Source organism: Protopterus annectens, chromosome 2.part1, assembly GCF_019279795.1.
Source record: "Protopterus annectens isolate FY-2018-M chromosome 2.part1, PAN1.0, whole genome shotgun sequence".
NCBI classification, from domain to species: Eukaryota; Metazoa; Chordata; order Ceratodontiformes; family Protopteridae; genus Protopterus; species Protopterus annectens.
Window position 1 is genome coordinate 1,166,025,902 of NC_056729.1, and position 21,896 is coordinate 1,166,047,797.

A 21,896-nucleotide genomic window follows, 5' to 3' on the forward strand; every position below is an offset into this window, starting at 1 on the left:
ACCACTGCCCCTCTGTGGAGAGGAACTGGTACTGCAGCGCTGAGATCCAACCAAGCATATCAGTAATTATGTGGTGGAGGATGAAGTCCTACATAATGGGCAAGAAAATTAGAGGTTATTAACGGTAAGGAAAAATTCAAATTAATGCTTTTGATAGTGGCTCCATCCATTACTTTTCATATATGTGTGTGTGTGTGTGTGTGTGTGTTTGTGTGTGTGTATATGTATATGTATATATATATGTATATATATATATCTACAAGACAAGGCACATATTTATTAGTGGCTAATAAGATGGAGATTCATGCGAAATTAGAAAATTGAAACCGTAATGTAATGCTCTTCACTTTTCTGTTGCTGTATTCATTGCCTCATTCTTGCACAAAGGAAGACATGTACACAAAATCATGCACACACACTCTTTGAGGAGGAAAGGTCAGTTCTTATATTTCCAATCTCTGAAATGCTGTCCCTCTCCCATCATTGGTACAACCTTGTCATTCCTCAGTCCATGTTCATTACAACCATCTAGTATCTACTGCCACCCTCTGTTGTAACTGCTTCACTTGATGTCAGCCTCTTGTATTCCTTTTGTGAGAGCACATTGAGGATGCATGTGATGTTTGGCTATGATTGGCTTATTTTCCGTATACATATAGTGCACAGACTGCCCCTGAAAGACAAGAGCCACAGCCATTTAACTGTGTTCAGGTGATAGTTGCAGTCATTTGGGTTGTTGTTTCATACACAGTGTGTTCGCATTTTGTCTGTGGAATCCACAGTGTGAACTTTCTGTTATAGTAGTGCCGTCTCCCGTGGTTCATACATGTAGACTGCTTCTTACAGTACAAATCGGTTATCATTTAACTGTAATCCTGGGTGATGCTATTCTGTTGGGGTCATGTCTTTTCACATCTTTGAGTAGCATAGGATTGCCTGGAATAGCCATTTTTATTGTTTGTTGTTTACATAGGATCATAGGAGGTTACTAGGCTAATGGCCCTAGGGCCCTTACAAGCCTAGCCAAGTTGTACCCATGAGCAAATGGGGACGGCACATGAAATGATTCATATAGTGCAAAATAAAAACTTAATTTAATTTGTTTAGTTATATATTAAGTTCTGTATATGCATACATAATGACCAGATGTGTTCTGGCTCCATGGCTTAGAGGTTTGGATCTCTAGCAGCATCCCAGGTGACTGATTGATGTAGTGGTCCTGGCACTGAAGGAACCAGGCAGGGAGAGTGAGGAGTGAGGGGTCTTAGCCAGTCCGCTCTCCTGGGTTCGTAGAAAGTTGCTAATATGGGGGCACATAAGACTGTGTGAATTTCCCTGGGGTATACCATGGAAACTACCAAGTTCTTTTGGGGGGAGAGACAGGTACTTGGAAAGAATGCCCTTTGAAGAAGTGAGAGGATTGTCTCCACGGTCGGCTCATTCTGTGTCCCCTCCCCAGCATTTTGCCAGATGTAGTGGTAGGGCTTACAGCAAAAATCTTAAACCACCCAAGTGGTTGTTTGACCCTCACCCTGGTTATGGGAGAACATGTGGTCCAGTTAGGTAGGAGGGTGAACGACAATCCATAGAGAGCACAGGCAAAAATTACTGAACATTAAATATTAAATGAACATGCATATATTGTGTGGAGATATAGTATTTATATATGTGTAAATAGCATTTGCTTGTGTGTGTGTGTGTATGTGTGTGTGTGTGTGTGTGTATATATATATATATCTATATATATATATATATATATATATATATATATGTGTATGTATATATATGTATGTATATATATTATATATATATATATATATAATATATCTATATATATATATATATATATATATATATATATATATATATGCAGGTTCAGGACGCTGTATCAAATGTACAGTGTCCGGACACCCTACAGATCATTCGATTGCATTCAGAATGACAACCTTCTGTGCAAGTTCCAGGGATTACTCCAGAACAGAGTAAACTAACAGCAAGTGTTTTTGTGGGGGGAGCCCCCCACACTCCTTGCTGTACTTGTATAATATAGTATATAAAATATAGTATTTATATTTTATATATATATGTGTGTGTGTGTGTGTGTGTGTGTGTGTATAGGTGCACACGTGTGTGCATGTATAAAGATAAGATGTATCAGCATCAACCTTCTTTTTTCTTATTTAGGGTGTCATATCAACAATGATTAGCTTCTAGAGCCAGTGTTTGCACTACAGAGTGGCTAATATATAAACACCCAGATAAATAATAGTGTGTGTGTTTCTGTAAAGCCTAGACTTGCACACATTACGTACTTGTGGTGTATGTATTTCTGTGTAAATATATGATCATGCGTTTGGCTTGGCATAAAGCATCTTTTGCTTCAGGTGTAAGTAATCGAACCCTGCACCACTGAACTAATAGTAAAATTTAATAAGACTGTTTTCACCATGGTAGGAAGCACTCATGTATCTGTGTGTGTGTGTGTGTGTGTGTGTGTGTGTGTGTGTGTGTGTGTGTGTGTGTGTGTGTGTGTGTGTACATGCATACACGTCAAGTTGATCTAAATGCACGATCTTTACACGATTGAAACAAAAATGATGTAACACACCATTTGTCTAAATGCACCATAACTAAACTAAAAAAAAAAAAAAAAAATCTGTTTTTTTTTTTGTTTGTTTTTGCCAGCAGGCAAGCTCCCAGGCACTCCCACACCCCTGACTTTTGTATACCAACTCCACAGTCAAACTACATTGGGAAAAAAAAAGGGAAAAAATCACTGAAAGAGTACACCACCAGCTTGTACAGTCCATCCCACTGTGGTAAAACCAAATGCACGGTTACAAATCTGTAAGACTAGCACCAGTGATCGAAAAATGATATTATCATAGTTGTAGCTGTTTAGTGCAGGCTAGCATTAGATGAAAATGTTATTGGATCACTTTTAAGGCAACTTTTGTGTAGATTAGGTGCTAGATCGAAGGTAACCCATTTACATGTTTAAATGTTATTTGTAAAGGCTTTTCAGACAGAAAAAAAAAACATTTGTGCTGGATGCTAGACTAAAAGTTTTATTTTAAAGTACAGGAAATTGCTGAATTTATGGCGTAATATATATCCATAGCTGAAAGATTTGTCATCAGTTTTACAGTCCCACTTGCTCACTTGTTAGCACCCCATTGATAGGGTATGCAGTGGGTGAATTGCCCCAAGCCTCTTGTTAAGATCTGACATTGGCAAGTCACCCTGCCCACCCTCAGGAAGCAATCCACAGATGTTTCATTATCCTCCAACAGGAAAGTCTGTGTTGTGTGCCTCTTGCACACACCCCTTCCTCCCCTGCTATTGCTCCAGACCGATGTCAGAAAAAGTTAATAATTGTATTGCTTGTGGAAAGCAAATATCTCATATGGACTTTCATTCTTACTGTATTCCTTACCTAGGCCCTGATAACAACGTTGCTGGTTGTCGGTTTTGTGCTAGATTTAACCAACGCACTATTAAGTGTCGGTATGATTTTGCTTTAAACTATTTTGGATGCCAATTTAATTATCCACAAATGTAGTCGGATAGCCATCTGACTACCGGAGTTCAGAAAACACGCAAAGAAAAGGAGAGAGACAAACAATCGAGGCCCAAAACCAATGACAAAGCTTCTCCTAAGCCAGTCGCCGGTTCTCAGTGAGACGCTTTCGTAGCCCCTGATGCCCGCTACCTTATTGTCGCAGTCCACTACCGACTCCCACGTGGAGTCGGCCATGCCCCTGGAAACTCAAGGTATTGGAGCCTCGGATACTATTCCTTCAGATGGGTCCGGAGCCGCTGAGCAGGCACCGGCTTCTGAGGGTGTATTCAGACCTAAACATCTTTATATTAAGCCAACCTCAGCTTCAAAGGCAAAGACTAAAGCACCTTCTAAAGCAAAGAAACAAACTCTAGAGCCATGTGGACAGGCCTCTATGTCCAAAAAACAAATGCTCAAAATAGCCGAAGACTTAATTACTATGGTCAGGGGTCCCCATCCCCCTCCTGATAAGAGGCCTAGGCAAGAGACTGACTGTGAATCTTCAGATCAGGTTTCTATTTCTTCTGATCAGGAATATTCTCTTCCCCCCTATGAGGATTCTGATGCTGAAGAATCTATTCCTTCAGCTTCTCCTCCAGATGACTAATCTTTTGGGGAAACCTTGCATACCATGAGGGAGCATTTCCACTGGGAGAGCCAAGATTTTTCAGAATCTAAAAAGAGGCTCAGGGATTTCCTTTTACTTCCTCAACACAGGCCATTAGCCATTCCACCTGTGTTAGATAGTGTAGATGATATGTTTTCGGAGTCTAGTCTTACCCCTGACTCCTTACCTCCAGCACCTGTTAAGCCTGACAGATATTACAGGGTTCCTGACTCTCATAAATTCCTTTTTTAAAAACCCTGCTGCAGACCCAGAAACTATTTCACAGGGTCCCAAAGGAGTTAAGGTTTCCACTGCAAAAAACCCTACCCCCTCTGACAGAGATTATAGGGCATTGGATAGATGGGGAGAAAAGGTTTACACATCTGCTACCTTGGCTACAAGGGCCTTAAACTGTCAGTTTCATATGCTCAAATATCAGCAGCATGTCATGGCATTGCTTAAACAGAAAATGTTATTAAACTCTGAATGTGCAGAAAACAAGGAAATGCAGGATTTATTGCTTGCAGCTGAACAAGTTGGAAAGCCTACTTTGCAATGTGGTTTTGATTCTTTGGAGGCCTCCTGCAGGGCCACAGTTACGGGTTCTGTAATTAAGAGGCATGCTTGGTTAAAGGAACAAAGTCTGCCTGATCATGTCAAAGTTAAATTATTAGATGCACCTTTACAGCATGATACTTTGTTTGCTGTTAAGGCAGAGGAGGTGTTAAAGAAAATGGAGGACAAAGCTAAATCTATGCAAACTGTCAAAGATTTTTTACAAGTACAGCCACCTAGGTTTACTAGACACTGGCCTACAAAGAATTGGTCCTTTCCTGTGTCACAGACCTCAAAGGGGCAGATCCAGATGCCCTAGAGGCAGATCCCAGGCCTAGGATACACAGTCAACGAAAAGAAATCAAAACTAGTACCCTCTCAAGAGGTAATATTCCTGGGTGCAAGCTTAAATACAACTGCCCAGATGGCTTATCTCACGCCAGACAAACAAAGGCAACTGACTACCTATTTCAAAATGTTGGCAACAAAGGCCCAGTTATCTGCAAGAAAAATTCTGCAGGCTCTGGGCTTCATGGCATCCTACTAATTCCATATGCAAGACTGCATATGAGGAAACTTCATTGGTACCTAAAAAGTGTTTGGACTCAACATTGCCACAGCCTGGAAAAAATTATTACTCTTATTCCCTGCCTACAACAGGAGTTTTGATGGTGGGCAAAGGCTTGTCACCAAAACAAGGGACAGCCATTCACATTACCCCCAGCCAGACAGACACTAACAACGGATGCATCAGATTATGCATGGGGGGCCCACATGGCAGGAAGATGCATTCAGAGCACGTGGTCCTCAACCCAAATGCATCTACATTTCAATCAAAAAGAGATGCTAGCTGTTCAGAATGCCCTGACAGCCTTCAAGGACCTACTTCATCCAGGACAACTACTGATAAAGACAGACAACACCACAGTCGTGTGGTATATAAACAAGCAGGGGGGCACACACTCTTTACCCCCTTTGCAGACTAGCCATGACTTTGTGGGACACAGCATTAACGTACCAAGTACATCTGCAGGCACAATTCCTGCCAGGAAGGAAAAATACTCTGGCAGACTTAACTAAGCAGAAACCTCATGGATCCCCACGAGTGGCAGCTGGATCCACAAGTCTTCAGCATGATAACAAGGAAATGGGTATGCCCGGACATAGACCTATTTGCCTCCCCTTACAACTACCAACTAAAAAGATTCTGCACAGGGACTTATCACAGACAAGCATGGAAAGTGGACGCCCTGTCAGTATATGCCTTTCCCTCACTGCCTCTCCTGCCCAAGGTACTCGTAAAGGTCAGACAAGAGGAGCCAAAAATTATACTGATCGCCCCAGAGTGGCCCCGCCAATACTGGTTTCCAATCCTAAAGAACTTGTCTCATTGCCCAGCTTGGACCTTACCTCAAATACCTCATCTACTGTCCCAGCAAAACAGTCAGATCCTGCACAGCCAACTCAGGACTTTAAACCTGGCAGCATGGCAGATAATGTATTCATACAAAACACACCTCTCAGTAAAGCTGTGATGGATGTCATTTTGGAGGCCAGAAGGTCTAGTACTAGAAAATCTTATGCTGGAAAATGGAAGGGATTCTGTGCTTGGAACCAGGCACAAGGAACTGATACAGCTGTGCCAAATATTCCTCAGATTTTGCAATACTTAACTGAGATGCTGGACAAAGGCCTATCTTTTTCATCTATTAAAATTCATACCTCTGCCATTTTGGCTCATTACAATGCAGAGCCACCAATCTTTTCTCATCCCTTATTAAAACAGTACCTCAGAGGAGCCAAAAATTTAAGGTCTCCAAGAAGATCACCAGTGCCTGCTTGGGACCTCAACTACATCTTGGAAAAACTCACCTTGCCTCCTTTTGAGCCAGCGGCTACTGCTGATATAAAGTTTTTATCTTGGAAAACAGCTCTGCTCCTAGCAATAACTTCTGCAAGACAAGTTTCAGAGCTACAGGCACTCATGGCGGTGGAACCTTTCATCATTTTTTGTACAGAAAGGGTCTCTGAGGACAAACCCAACATTTATGCCTAAGGTGGTGTCCAGTGTGGCTCTTGACCAAACTATTCATCTGCCAACTTTTTATCCAAATCCACAGAACAAGGGGGAAAGAATTCTGCATTCTTTGGACGTACACAGACAGCTTAGATTCTACTTGGACAGAACCAAAGTTTTCAGAAAGACAGAGCAATTACTAGTGGCATGTGCTGCAGGATCACAAGGAAAGGCGATCTCAAAGCAGACTATTTCAAAGTGGATAGGCCACTGCATTAGTTTTTGCTACTTACACCATGGCAAGCCAGTGCCTAAGGGCATTAGGCCACATTCAACCAGAGCTTCAGCCACTTCAGCAGCCTTTCTCAGGGGAGTACCAACCAAGGACATTTTAGAGGCTGCTACTTGGAGTTCAGTGTACACCTTTTATAAAGCACTGTCATCTGCCCCTCTACTTTAAATCCAGTGCAGGCTTTGCCACTGCAGATCTGCAGGGCCTCATAGCCGCTCCTAATGCTGTTTAGCTCCAGCCTCCCATCCATAGCTTTGGGACTGTACCCAAATGTAATGACTACAACACTGAAACACGAAGAACATAATACAGTTGTGTACACCTACCATAAATGTAGATGTTCGAGTGTATTCACTGTTGCAGTCCAGGTTATCCACCTGCCATCCCCCTTTTCTTCTGATGGAACCTATGTGGTGTATTTGCTTGTAGATGAAGGTAAAGTTTATATTGGTGCATGTATGTATATGTATATGTATATGTATGTATACATATATATAAAATTATATATTATATATATATATATATATATATATATGGGTCCATATGACTTGGTCGACTGTTTATTTGGTCGACAAGCATTTGCCCCCTACCCCAATGTTGTGCAACCCTGGAGTTGATATATATAGTTAGGGGGTGTGTGGGGGGCACAGCCCCCCCACATTGGGGGGTGTGGGGGGCAAAGCCCCCCACCTAAAATGCTTGTCGATCAAATGAACTGTCGACCAAATGAACAGTCGACCAAGTCATATGGACCCATATATAATTTTTTTTTGGCTACCCTTTTAGGGGGCACCTCACATCTGGGGCAAGAAAAACTATGGCGTTGGCCACATCTTCTATACCACTGACGACCTGACGTCAGGGAAGGGGCGACAGCAGCCGATGCAGGACCCAGGACGTTGGAATTCAGGCCGACTGAGGGCAACCTGCCAGCAGGATTACCCAAATGTAATGACTGCAACAGTGAATACACTCGAACATCTACATTTATGGTAAGTGTACATAACTGTACTTTTCTTTCTTTTCCCAGTACTGGAAGCACAGGATGTTGGCCACAGCATTTTTGCCAATGAGCACAGCTATAAGTTTTAGCTATTAAGAATGCTGTTTCAAGTTCTGTGCACTATGATTAACCAACTGCTTTTGTGGCAGACTGCTATTTTGGTTTACAGCTGTCATGGAGAAATAAGGACTTTTTTCCTTAATGAGAAATATAGCTGTTTTCAGTGCAACAAAAAGTCCGATCAAAAATCAAAACTCTGAACACTGATATTGTCGTCTTGGTATCGAGGATAAAGCCCTAACTGTGACCCAGATGTTTCAGGTTAAGTTAGGAGCCTGAGAACTCTGAAGGCACTAACAACGGGGAGATGATGGGTAGATTAGGGACACTTCACTGTATTGGTCAGGTATTTTTTCCTTATAGCACAGTTGAAAGTCCATCTTATGACATCTGCTCAGCATATCACGGTGAGTTGGGAATTAAAATGAAAAAGTCCACTGCAAGCCACACAGTTACAGATTCTGCACCCAGCCTTGACCCACTCAGTGAAACAACAGTTTTAACCCATTAGAATACTTGCATCTATTGGTCACACATAGGGAATGAGGATTTTCATGTGAAGGGCTGAATACTTGCATCTATTGGTCACACATAGGGAATGAGGATTTTCATGTGAAGGGCTCTTTTGGAAGAGGGGACTGTCCAGGTATGGGTCACACCAGAGGGGTATCCTATGCATGGGAACCACCAACGACATGAGTGTCAAGGTGCTGTAGCAGCTCCTCAAAGTCAATGGTGGTGGTGAAAGGAAAAAAATACGAACAATGCCTATTTTTTTTTTTTTTTTTCATTTAAGCTTGTTCACAGCAAAAAAAATGTAGTTATGGTTTAGTTCTAATTTCATGGTTAGGTAAAGTGATTCTTGCCTAAGGGAAGCAGAAAAACATTTCTCATGTAGAATGTGATCTTTGTGTGCATTTGTTAATTTTTTTCGGCCATATTTATTTTCACATTTACATGGGTTAGATCTAATAGGTGATGAAACTGTTCAGTTTACACAATGGTTGTTATAAGTTAGTTTATCTCCATAGTAAAATGATTTAAGATACAGATAAGTGTTGGAATGCATACTAAAATTAATATTTTTTTCTTGCTGACTGACTTCCCCTTCTGAAGCTCGTAGAAAACAGAAGTGGTCTGTAGATCCTAGGAATAATGCATGGAGCAAAGATGACTCGAAGTATGGGCAAAAGTTGATGGAAAAGATGGGATGGTCCAAAGGAAAGGTACTGTAGCTTTGATCTCTGACAGAAGAATTACTATTGTCAGCAATGGGCTGCTTTAGTTCACTTTCACAATACAAGCAGTAAGCATTGTACTAGTAGGAAGAACATTAGTAATATTTTGTTCACTGTCTGTAGCACCTTTGACGACTGTTGTATTTAAAAGGGAAATATGTTATTTTGTAGAATTTCTGACAGCTGAAATAGAGATGAATAGTCTGAAATGAGCCAAAAAAAAAACATTTGTTGTATGTTAAGTGTATCACAGATGAATAGCATAATACCTTATCTTGTTTGGTTTTAGAGGGTTGCATACAATGAACACTAGATTTTTGTTTTATGTATGTGTGTGTGTGTAGATAGATATATGGGTCTACCTTGACCCTTCGAAATTACGTTTTTACAAAACGTAATTAGGCGACGCAGTTTTGCGAAAAAGCAACTAATCGAAAACAAAAAAACTCTCACAAAAAAACACACAACACTAATCACTTGTATGAGGTCAGGTTCGGCAAAGGCAACCCCCCCCCCACTACTTAATATATACTAACTCCGAGATCGCACTACAGTGGGGAAAAGGTATATTTCCTTATCCGTATTGTACCGTGCTTCAGTAAACTGATTTTCACGAAAGTGCACTTTCACGAAAGTGGGTCTCGGGTTTCTCTTGTTTGAAGAAGTGTGTTTTTGGACAAGAGAAGTTGACCCATGTATGCATGCACAACTTTACATTTTATTTTGTTTTACTGAATACTGCATATACTGAAATTGAGACTGCACTTTTTCAGCTAAACAAATGTTCACATTAATTATTTCTTCTTGGAATCTGCTTGCCTGTGTACACAGGCAGTAAATTTAGGGCATTAGGGCTTAAGGAAAAAGACCTGATCCCTGCATGGATGGTTGTTCAGTCCAACTCCTAGTTCATTCAAATGTCATCATTCTAGAATGAATGGGGGCCATAGTACTCTTTCCTCATAGGCCAGGATGAGGCCTGGAGATCTGAGTGAGATTAGAGGGGGGAAAAAAGTCTGACTTGCATCTAAATTATTCTCTGGCCATACTGCTTGTTTTTGGCATATCTGCACATTCTGACCTTGTAGATGGAAACACAATTGTAGCTCAATGCTGATTATTAAACAGTTCATTAAAGGGGTTCTCATCTTCTTCCACCTCTGAAGATGCCGCTTTACCTTCATGATCAAGAGACTTGACTAGCCATATTAAAAATGTCTCGTTTAGCAGTTTTGAAGATAGTCGGGCATCACGGTGGTGCAGCAGTTAATGCTGTTGCCTCACATAAAGAGGTTCTCTGGTTTGATTCTTGGCTGGGGTGCCTTCTGTGTGGAGTCTGCATGTCCTTCCTGTATTTGCATGGGTTTCCTCCAGGTACTCCGGTTTCCTCCCACATTCCAAAGACATGCATCTAGGGTTTTTCTCCCCAGGCCCCCACTGAAAATAGGCTCTGTCCTAGTTGTACATTTCTAGTCAACAAATGTTAAATTAAATAAAATAATATAGTCTCATGGAAAAATGGTGTTATCTCTGCTGCAGGATCTCTGAGCTTCATGATATTATTTTTAGGGACCCCTATTCCCAGTTTTCAAGGACTGTAATTCAAGGAAGATGGCTCTTCATACTCTGGATGTCACAATCTCAGGAACATAAGCCTCAGAAGTTCACTTTTGCAATAGGCAGAGAGAGACTGGCATTTGCTATGCTAACATTTTTAAGTGTTTTGCTGACCACATTATTTTGCAGTATGTAGCAGCTAAGTGCCCAATGAAAAATGCTTTTTTTCAGGGCTACTCCTCCAGGGCATAACTGCTTCTAGTGCTTACTTTAGAAATTCAGTTGTGCCATGGCCCTATGTCATTAGTTAACAGCTTCATTGGGCGTCATTGCTTTGGCCGTAGTTCTGGTAGTTTAGCCTTCTTTGGTACCTTGATTCATCAGAGCTCTTGCTTTTAGACCCCTTTTCAACAGATTTATCCATATAATTAAGGTTATTGTGGCAGTGAGCATTCAAACATCTATTGTACTTGCGCAGCTGTACTTTATCTGTTGTTTTAGTGAAGATGTAAAGTTGCTAAGGTGAACATGGAGACATTAGTGTAAATAAATATGTCTCAGAGTGACCGTGTTTGTGATAACTGCCTAAGGTAATTGGAGAAGTGCCTATAGAAGTAGCCAAACTGGTCTACCAGGAGTTGTTTCCAACAGGAGCTGAGAAGGAGCCCTGGTGTTCATCCAGTTCCAGAACATCCAGAGAAACTGACTAAAAATATATATTGGTTAACAGTGATACAGTCCAAAGAACTCCCCAAATGTTCATGGATTGGAGTGTTGCTTGGAAAGCCATATTTAATCTTACTTAATGTGATTTGAAGAATTTAACTGGCCATATTTAATCTTACTTAATGTGATTTGAAGAATTTAATCGAGATCTGAGCATTGACATTTAAAAATGTTGTGCAGTGAATTGGGATGTGGCTTTCTTATATCTGAGTATTTAGGCTTGAGGTATGGGTAGACTGGCCCTCTGTTGAAGAGGGCAGGAGGGGAAGCTAATTTTTGCTTTTTAAAATTGTTATCATAATCATGATGCTGAATTTCAAAATGTGGAGTCTTTTTTTTTTGGACAGTCATCACTCTTCTATAACTAGTTCACATGCTTTAGTTGTAATGTCTTGTGTTTTCAGTTGATTAATGTCATTGCTTTGATATTGACAACAGCTAGATGGGTAGTTGAAAGGATTACAAAATACTAGCACATTCACTTCAAAGGAGCTCAGGGAAGATGGCTTTTAACTTTCCCATAAGAATAATTGTCATCATGACCTAATTTTCAGATTGTCCATTTCTAGAACCAAAACAAATGCCCATAACTCTTGCTCCATAACAGAAATGCTAAAATTAAATGTAAAAATTGTTCAGAATACAGGGATCCTTTCAGTGGTTCAAATATTGCCCTTGCAGCTCATAAACCTGAATTATAACCAACAGCAACCATTATTGTAAATTAATTTATTGCGTCATAGGATTGTAGGATCATAGGAGTTACAATGCAACTGAGTTGTGAGGCCTTTTCCACATTGTCGGTACCCACTCTTTGGGCTTTCCTTTGTTTTCAATGCGTGACAGACTAGTAATATCAGTGGCGAATTTATGAGTACCCCACCCAACTCCTTTATAAAGACAGTGTGTCACACTGTAACTTGGAGAGGAAGTTTGTTCCACAAAAAGGCAGGCGCTGTGTGACAAATGTATCCATCTTTCTTGTCTTACTTGTTTATTGGAGTAGATTTAGATCTCTGGCCCAAGTATTAGTTGGACTGTTTGATGTATGAAGATATATGTTTTCTTGTAGTAATTCATTCCTCCTCATATCCATAAAAGCAGGGCACAGATCACCCCCTAAGGAGTCTGTAGGAAATTAATTATAGGGATAAAGCCTCCAGTGTTTCTTGGTAGATGATCTGTTTTACTTTCAAACTTCCCAGGCATTTCCAGCTGCTTAATTGATTAGTAAGTTACATCGTAAAGTGGACGTTGTACATGATTATGGATTTGATGTGGAGTACAAGATGGGGAGGACTTCCTTTGGTATGAAGAAATACCTTGTGCTATGAGCTGTGCAAGGTGAAGGGATTTCCTAACCACTGTTGCAACATGCTGACCGAACATAAAGGGAGTTGTCCAACTAAGTATCTGGGTCTTTTACAACTTTTTTCATTTTGAAGGGGTGTATTATCTATGCTATAAGCTAGGGGCTTCTTAACCAAATGCTACAGTGGTGCTCAGTTTGAGCCCTTTTTTAGTATTCCAGCAATTGCAAGTGTTTGCTCCTATTGAAGTGTGTGTATGTCAAAGGAGGACTTGACATATCCCAGACTACAATCATCAGTGAACTTTGTTAACCAGAGATCTTGTTCGATAAGTAGACATCTGAGAAGATGATAAATAGCAGAGGTCCCAGCACAGATCCCTGAGGAACTCCACAGGTCACCTTCATTTTCTCCAACTTTTAAACAGTTGGCATCTCTAGCCTGTGTCAGAGTTCAGAAGGTATGTCATTGGTTTCAAATCTTGTATGATTGCACAGCCTATTACAAATACCGATGGAGTTGGCTGTCTGCATTTATTCTCCTCATTATTTTAATAAATCCTCAATGTCCAAACAGTACATCACATGCTTGTTTACATCGGTAGAATTAACTATTCACTGAAAAAAGTAACAGTAACTCAGCTGATGAAACACATAAATGCATATGTGTGCTTTCATCATGTGAGTGAGACATAACCATGTAGTGTAACTTAACATATTTTCACGCCTATCTTATAAATGTGCGTTTTCAGTCCTATAACATGTGACATATAAAACCCTTACTCTAGATTTAACTTGCAAATAACTTGGTTATTCCTCTAGAACCTTTAAATTTGAAATACTTGGTGTAGTGCAAATGACCATGCTTTTCTTCACTCCAGATCTGGGTGATAATGGAGAACACTGGTCCACGGTTGAGGCTTTGTGTGACTGTTAACTGTTTTGACAGCTGCTTGTTGCTGCCATAACATACTAAACACTATGTCCAGGTACATTTATTATATTAAAAATTATCCAGTGCGTGACACTGCCAGCCCAGCTATCTGGAATTTTGTAAATAATCATATGTCATTTGTAAATATTGATATGATTTATACAGAACTGTATGTTATGTACTGAGCTTCAAGAATGTAACCACAGTGTACCCTACTGGAAAATAACAGAAATGTATATGAACTATATACCTGAGCAAATGTATGTTTTAATAGTAGAAGCTGGAACATACAGAGTTAATTTGTAAAACACTTTTAATTTCAACTTATTTTCTTGAAGTTTTGCAATGTGCTATAAAAGTTAGTGTAGCAAGGAGACTGGGTGTCTAGAGCTAGATGTTTTTCTGTTGTCTTGGAGAGAAAGTAATTGCTATGTTTAAAATGTAAAGTGTTTTTATTGCTCTGTGACTTCCTTGCAGCTGCACACTTCTGAAAGATATGTATTTTTGACACAGAGCTGTTAAATTCTAAGTATCTGTTTAGCCTGGGAACTGAAGTCAGGTGACAGAGCGATGTCATCTGAGCTAACCCAGCAGTAATGTTGATTATTAATTTAAGAATTCTTTCAGAGAAAGACTTTGCATTTTGTATCTTGTCTTGGACCTAGCAAGAACATCCACTCATCTGCATTTGCCTTGCTGTGTAAGTCTAGGGTACAGTAATTTCTTTTATAGTTAATAATATAGTAAAGATTAATTTAGATGTTTTCTGTATTTGAGAATGTCCTGCTAGGTTTTAAAATATTTCCTGTGATTCTGAACTCTGTAGTTACTGTGTTGATTGAGTATTGTCTTGTTTTTTATTATTTATTATTATATATATATTTAAACCTTTTAATTGTGGCTGGTTTGTTTAGAAATATTTAAGCTCTTAGTGTACTTGCATATGTATTTGTTGACACTGTACAGGCCACTCCTAAATAGCCTTGGTCTTGGTCACACTTACCATTTGGATAATAGTAACATTACCCAGTAGGATTGGACACCCTTTAGTAAGGGCTTAAAGTAGCTGATAAAGAGCTGATTGGTGGCAGTGATAACTACCTTATAGTCTAGGTAGAAGGGGGTATAGCTAGTAAACCTGTGCCAGCCTTCCCCAGGAGTCTGTGTGTATAAATCTGAAAGTGTGTGTATCAGCTGCTTGGGCAGGGACACAAAGCACTGGTTGGTCAGAGACGGTGCTGGAGGTTTTGGCTTGACCACTCAGCTGAGATCTTTACCCTATAACTGTGCCAGTGAGGAGTCTTATTGGGGATCTGGAGAGAGAGGGAGAAACCAGTCCCAGACTGACTGTGATCTCTGTGTGCTCTTAATGGAAATTGTACTTTACTGTGTGTGTACTTGTCATCCTCCTAATGTGTACATCCCTCACTCTGGTGAGGATTGAGGCTCCTTGATTATTTACCATGCTTCATTTAACAGGTAGAAAAAATACTGACAAGTCAAGCAAAGTAAAGTTGAAAGCTAATAAAAACATTTAATTAGTGATAAACTGCTATTGTTATGAAACCATGGTACATCCCTTCAGCTTTCTTATTTTATATATTTTTTAATTTGTATGTGTCCAAGATGTACTGTGATGTTGTTATAACAATAGTTAATATTAAGAGCTCTTAAAATGTCACTACTAAAGAATAGATGACGTTGGTTCTGCTGCAAAACTCTAAAAGCACTTCTTCATCCAAGCCTAATGCTTCTTCTTCAGCACAGGGTATATCACCTAACACACTATTGCCTTCTCCTTTCCAAGTCTCTTCTCTCTGATTGACTAGAAGGCTGATCCACTTTAGAAACTAATTTATACACACACATTACACACTGCTTGTTCACTAGAATGTTCATATACAGCTTTTCTATGTAAATAGTCTGAACTGTTCAGTTATTGCTAATATTCTGCATTTTTTGTTTGTGAAATGTTTTGTATTTCATGCGGGCTTAGCCTGAAATTGGCCAATATTGATCAGTGGACTGCCCTGGTAAACAAATATAAATAAATACATTTAGCATTTTTAGTAAATGTAATAAAAGTAGCGTACACATAAAGCAGATTGCCTATATATTTAATCACATATTGCATTAACATTATGACAATATTAAACTATAACGTAATGAACTATTTGTAATGCATAAACTAACATTATGACAGTATTAAACTATAACATAATGAACTATTTGTAATGCATAAACTGTTACATTATGTGTTATTGTATTACAGTCAGTAGAGCATAAGTGTGTCAACAACACTATATAATTTTGCAGTATTTGGATAAAAACTGAATATAATTTAGTATACAGAATGACACCACAGTAAGGTTAAATAATAGCTGTAAATATTTTAAGTAATGTTATGCTATTTGCCTAATGCAATGATTGTTTGTTTTTTTAATAAATCATTTCATTTTCTCATTGAAAGCATCTTGTTTTGGTCTTCCATTTCGTTCCAGCCACATAAATTGGTCAAGCTATGATCTAAGCATTTGATGCTTTGTACCATTCGTATGTCTCTGCAGTTTCTTTTCCCATGAACAGTACACCTCAACATAGTTTGTATGAGCTCCAGTATCAGAATCCACAAAGTTCTCACTATGATGCACAGATTGGTGTATATAATTCTTCCATGGTATGTCAGATATTTTGCCATGTCATATGATGCGTACCAATCAGAAAATATATTTTTCACTTAGTGGTAGAATTGTTGCTGCATCCTATTTTTTCAACATATTTAAGAGCTCCAGTTTAGTTGCAAGCATCGTACATACCAAACCCCATTTTGTCTTCATTGTCATATCTCCTATTGTATTTTGCATGTTCATTTCAAGATTTGTCAGTCTGTGCAATTTTTCCAGGGTCAGTAATCAAAATGGGATCCTTGAGCATCTTCCAGCAACAAATGTCACATAAAAACTGGTACTAGTTAACTGTTATCTTGCTGGTAAAACTGGTTAGGAAAGTCACTGTGGACACAGATGTTTTTAAACTCCTGTAAAAAAAATAAACAGTACAGTCCTTGGTTGTGGAACTTTTGAACATGAAAAAAGGGTCCACTAAAAATTCTTGGACACTTGCATATGTTACCAAATGCCAGATACAGAAATTGAAAACCTAACTCAGGCAAAGCTATTAGGTATCACTATACATGATAAGCTTGCCTTCGAACAACATATACTTAGTACAATTAAAAAAACTCATTTCAAACTGGGTAAACTCTATAGATACAAACAGTTCATGGACAACTCCACCAAAAACACTTACCTATACTTTCCTGTTCCCTTCCCTCCTATATGACGCCCCCATTCTCACCAACCTCCACATCTCCCTAAAGAACAAGCTTCAGTCATGCTATCATGAAATAACAAACTAAACTGGCTAGAATTCTCCCATTACCTTAAGTTTGTACAGCTGTCTGTTGCTCATAAAATAATTTACAAACCAGACAGCTGCCCTGCCTTAAAACCTATCTTACAGCCCTATACCCCATCCTGAAATCTCTATTCTGCAAATAAGCAGGTTTTAAATGTATACAAACCTAACAAAAGAGCTGGACGTAGCTGCTACTCCTATGCCTTCGCAAGGTATGGAGCGCCCTACCTCTAAATATCACTGCCTTAGATTCCTTTAAGACTTACAAACTTACAGTACAAAATCACTTTCTCAACATTCACACTTGCCCTTGCTCCTTAACTAAAGACTACAGCACTTAGTCTAGCTCCGTTGATGGCGATTTTTTCCCCATACTGCCAATTCTTTACCCCTCCTCATTGCCTCTCTTCCTGCCCTATCACCTGGAAATTTGTTTTTACATCTTATCATATCTACTATACTTGTTTGTCCTCGACAAATCTCTCACTGTAATATTCTCCTATACCTCATAAAATATCTATCATGTTAACTTCCTTACCACATCTCTCAGTATAATAATCTCTTATATCTATACAAAGTCTGTCCACATTAACACATTGCCTCCTTACCAAATCTCTCACTATACTCTTCTCTTATAGCTATACAAAATCTGTTCACATTTACCTCCTTTCCATCACTTCATCTCTGTAAGATAATCCCTTACTTGTATTGCTATCGCTGTAAAATCATATTCTTTTCCCTGTATCTTACTACCATGACTTAACTTTTACCCTTATATATGCAAAGCTAAGCTTTGATATTTTGTCTTTTGCTTAACTTAATCTGCTCTGCTAGTAATGTACATCTCTAAACTAGAATTTTAGAGTGAACTGTTTACAGTCTGCTGCAAATGTTATCTATCCGCATGATAAATTATGTCTAGAAATATATGTATGCTTAAGTATAACTGTAAAAGATATTAATGTCTGTACTTGTACTAGTAACCTGTGTAATGTTTAGTTATAACTGTAAAATCTTGTATGTCTGTATTTGTTTTTAGAGCTTTTCTCCCCAAGCCTTCGTGTGAAAATGTGTTCCTGATTCAGTCGGACTTTTCCTGGTTACCAGATGTCAATAAATAATAAATAAATAAATTGCCATTTCATTCTAAATTTCCCAACTGATTTGTCTTTTACAATCATTGTATTTTCTATACATGCATTCTTTAATTTTATTAATTAATTCACAAGTCTGTAAAAAAAATCTGGTATTATTAAGATCACTGCAAATAGTGTGTAGTTACAGAAGTAGTAGATTCCATGTTTCCCTTCACTATTACAGTTTTTCAGAGGTAATAAAATGCATAATGGCAAACCAGTATTTCCTTTACACAGAAACGTTCTATAGCTCAAGGAAAGTTTTCATTGTGTACGAATATATTTATTAAAACATCCTTAATTTAATGGCCATTAATGTCTTGACTATACTGTTGCTTATTTATTTTTCTTTTTAGACGTATAATTACTGGAAACAAAAGAAAACACATTATTATTCCTGTCAGCACTGACTGGAACTTCCTACATAAATGTGTAAAATTGTAACTATATTAACTGTAATTATATTACAAGAAAGACCTTAACACAATAATGCTTATTAAACTGTTGGAAACTCCTGGTGTTCTAGCTGGTGTGATTCTCAAACCATCTGGAAATATATTGCCGATTGATAAGTTAAAAGTTCTGCATTGTCTTAATTTTGCCTGAATGAATTATTGTTTGCCTGACTGAATTATTTTATATATGTTTTGGCATTGTTTTATGTTTCTTATCTGCCCTGAAACTGTTCCCCCCCCTCCCTCCCAGTCTGTTCTTGTAGAGTTGTAATAGTTGGTGGCTTTGCAGTTGCCTGCCCCTACTATAAATTTGATCTGGGACACCCCTCCTAGTCTGGTGTTCACTTTACTTAATACAGAATAATATTACTTAATAATATTACTTAATAGTACTTGATACAGAGAGAACTTTTGAGAAATTCAACCAACTTAGGTTCTTAACCTCTGCTCCTCCTTCCTCTCTCCTTGCACTAAAAAAATTAAAAAGTACCCAATTGTATTTCTTCTAAATTGGGAATTGCTGATTGAAGGCTCAGTGTCTGTCATTCTAAAAGTGTATTAGTTCTGGTTTAAGCACTTGGGCTACAGGCCAGTTATTATACATTAAGAAGGTTTGTGGTCTGCACTCTTGTGGGAGGAGGTTAGATTCTGCCCTTCTGAGCTGGGAATTTCTGGTTAAAGGATTATTGTACCTGCTTATTTGAACAGTTTCTTTCTGAAATTGGTGTGCCTTGTTTGCTGTAGCATAGACTAGATTCAGGCATGCTGAATCTAGCTTTGTTTGTATAACTTGAGGACTAATCCAGGCCATCTTTTTGGTGAAGGTTCCCCTGCACCCTAGTTGCAGGAGTATGCAGATAGAACTTGTCTGATTGAAGATTGCTGGACCAGGGCTCAGTTTTGAGCTTTTTTACTGGTTAATTGGGTAATTGTTTAAATCAGTTTGCCCGTTTTCTGTTGTGTTATATATATATATATATATATATATGTATGTGTGTGTATATATATATATATATATATATATATATATATATAGGTTCATACTAGGCTGTCTGCCATAGGGCATTTATAAGCCTAGCCAGAGTGTGTTTGGCTTTCGCCACCCATTTTAAATTAATTTTGCTATGCCCTTTTTCGAGGTTAGTATACTGTGCCTCTGTCTAACAGTGACACAGAAGTGATACCTGGGGTAAACCTCCGATCTCCCATCCACTCTTCAAGATTCCTCTTGAAGAGAGTCAATGAGGGACTCTGCCTAACCTGGACTGGGATTTTATTCCAGAGTGAATGGAGCCTCTGGGTTATTTAAGTGCTGAGGTTCAAGTCTCTCGAGCACGTAGCTTGATGGGATTTGGATTTTCTGAGGTGCAGCATGTCCATTAATTCCGGGTTGGACATGGCTTTATACGTCAGGCACAGATAGCCTCTGAGCAGGCGGTATGCCACTGAGTAGAGCTGGAGTTTCTTTAACCAGGCAGCATATGGCATCTGTTTGAGCCCTTTGATCCTCTTGGTGAGGTACTTTTGGGGTCTTTCCAGTTGCTGCAGGTGTCTGGTAAGGTACATCCCAAAAGGGGCATTGTACTCAATTATGGGCCTGACGAGGGATGAGCAAAGAGGCACGATGACCTTCCCTGATGTAGATGTGAATCCCTTCATGATTAGTTGGGCTATATAAAATGTTTTTCTAACCACTTTGGCCACGTGGTTGTCAAATGAGAGATTGCTATCAACTTGGGTCCCCAGGTCCCTAATTACTTCTTCTGTACTTAATGGATTATCACCTATGTGGTAATTTGTGGGCACTTTGTTTTTGCCAAAGGGGATGCCTATACACTTTTTGGCGTTTAGCTTGAGGCCATGGCTCTGGCACCATTTGTCTGTTTCTATGAGGCCCTTTTGGAGGATGCTTGTGTCGGCTGGAGAATTAATTATGGCGCCCAGTTTGCAGTTATCTGCGAACTTGGTCAGCCACAGTCCTTCCGTGTTGGCCTGTACCTCCGAGAAATATATAACGAATAAGAGAGGTCCCAGGACTGAGCCTTGTGGGACGCCACTTGTAACTGGTTTGGAGTCTGACATGGCTCCAGCAATTCTAACCATGTGGGTTCTGTCCTTGAGCCAGTTTGTAACCCATCTAGTGACATAGGGGTTTATATTTAAGCTGGTGAGCTTATCTATAATGCCCGAGTGAGGTATTGTATCGAAGGCTTTTGCGAGTTCCAGGTAGGCTGTGTGGACCACGTTCCCCTCGTCAATGGCCTTGGTTACTGTTTCAAAGAAATCGACCAGGTTTAAGAGGCAGGATCTGCCCTTAACAAAGCCGAACTGGGTAGGATCCAGTGTTTGTAGGTCCCCAATATCTTTATTTATGAGGTCCATGATGATCCTTTTCCATAGCTTTGCAGACCAAGCTAGTCAGGCTTATGTGGCAATAGTTTCCAGGATCCGTTGAGGCACCACCTTTGTGGAGAGGGACCACTTTTGCTGTATGCCACTCTTTGGGTACATATCCTGTTGTAAGGCTGAGATTGAACAGTAGTTTTATGTTTGGGTTTAGCTCTTCTTGGAGTTCATGTAGGATGCAGCCCGGGACACCGTCTGGTGCCATTGATGCTGTGTTTTTTGCTTTGGAGAGGGCGGCTGTTACCTGAGCATCTGAGATGTCAGAGGGGCAGCACTCTGCTGGGATAGATATTTGCCCTTTTGGTGGGGAGGGAGGGAGAAGTTTGCACTGAACCTGTCAGCTAGGATGTTGGCAATGTCTGTGGGTTCGGTGTATTTTTTTGTCATTTTGGACTAATTCTGAGCATATCTGGGAATTCCCACCCAGGTTCCTAACATATCTAAAGAAAGCCTTGCGATTATCCTTAGTGTCATGTGCAATTTTTCTCTCGAAGCTGGCCTTAGACGATTTTATGAGTGCCCGTAGCTTTTTGCTAATACTAATCAGAGATGCCTTCCCTTTTTGGGATTTTGCTCTATCATGTAGTAGCTTCCTCCTTCTATTGTTTAGTTTGTTTATGGC

The 21,896-nt window shown here is 39.4% G+C and overlaps 1 protein-coding gene across 3 annotated transcripts in view; it reads left to right on the top strand.

Moving 5' to 3' along the window:
- PINX1 (PIN2 (TERF1) interacting telomerase inhibitor 1) overlaps nucleotides 1-21,896 on the top strand; it is a 1,591,633-nt gene that overhangs the window by 32,897 nt on the left and 1,536,840 nt on the right. For all 3 annotated transcript variants that reach the window (XM_044062702.1, XM_044062701.1, XM_044062703.1), the window contains exon 2: nucleotides 9,213-9,322. In XM_044062702.1, coding sequence (XP_043918637.1) covers nucleotides 9,213-9,322 — 110 coding nt within the window. The remainder of the gene's footprint in view (nucleotides 1-9,212; nucleotides 9,323-21,896) is intronic.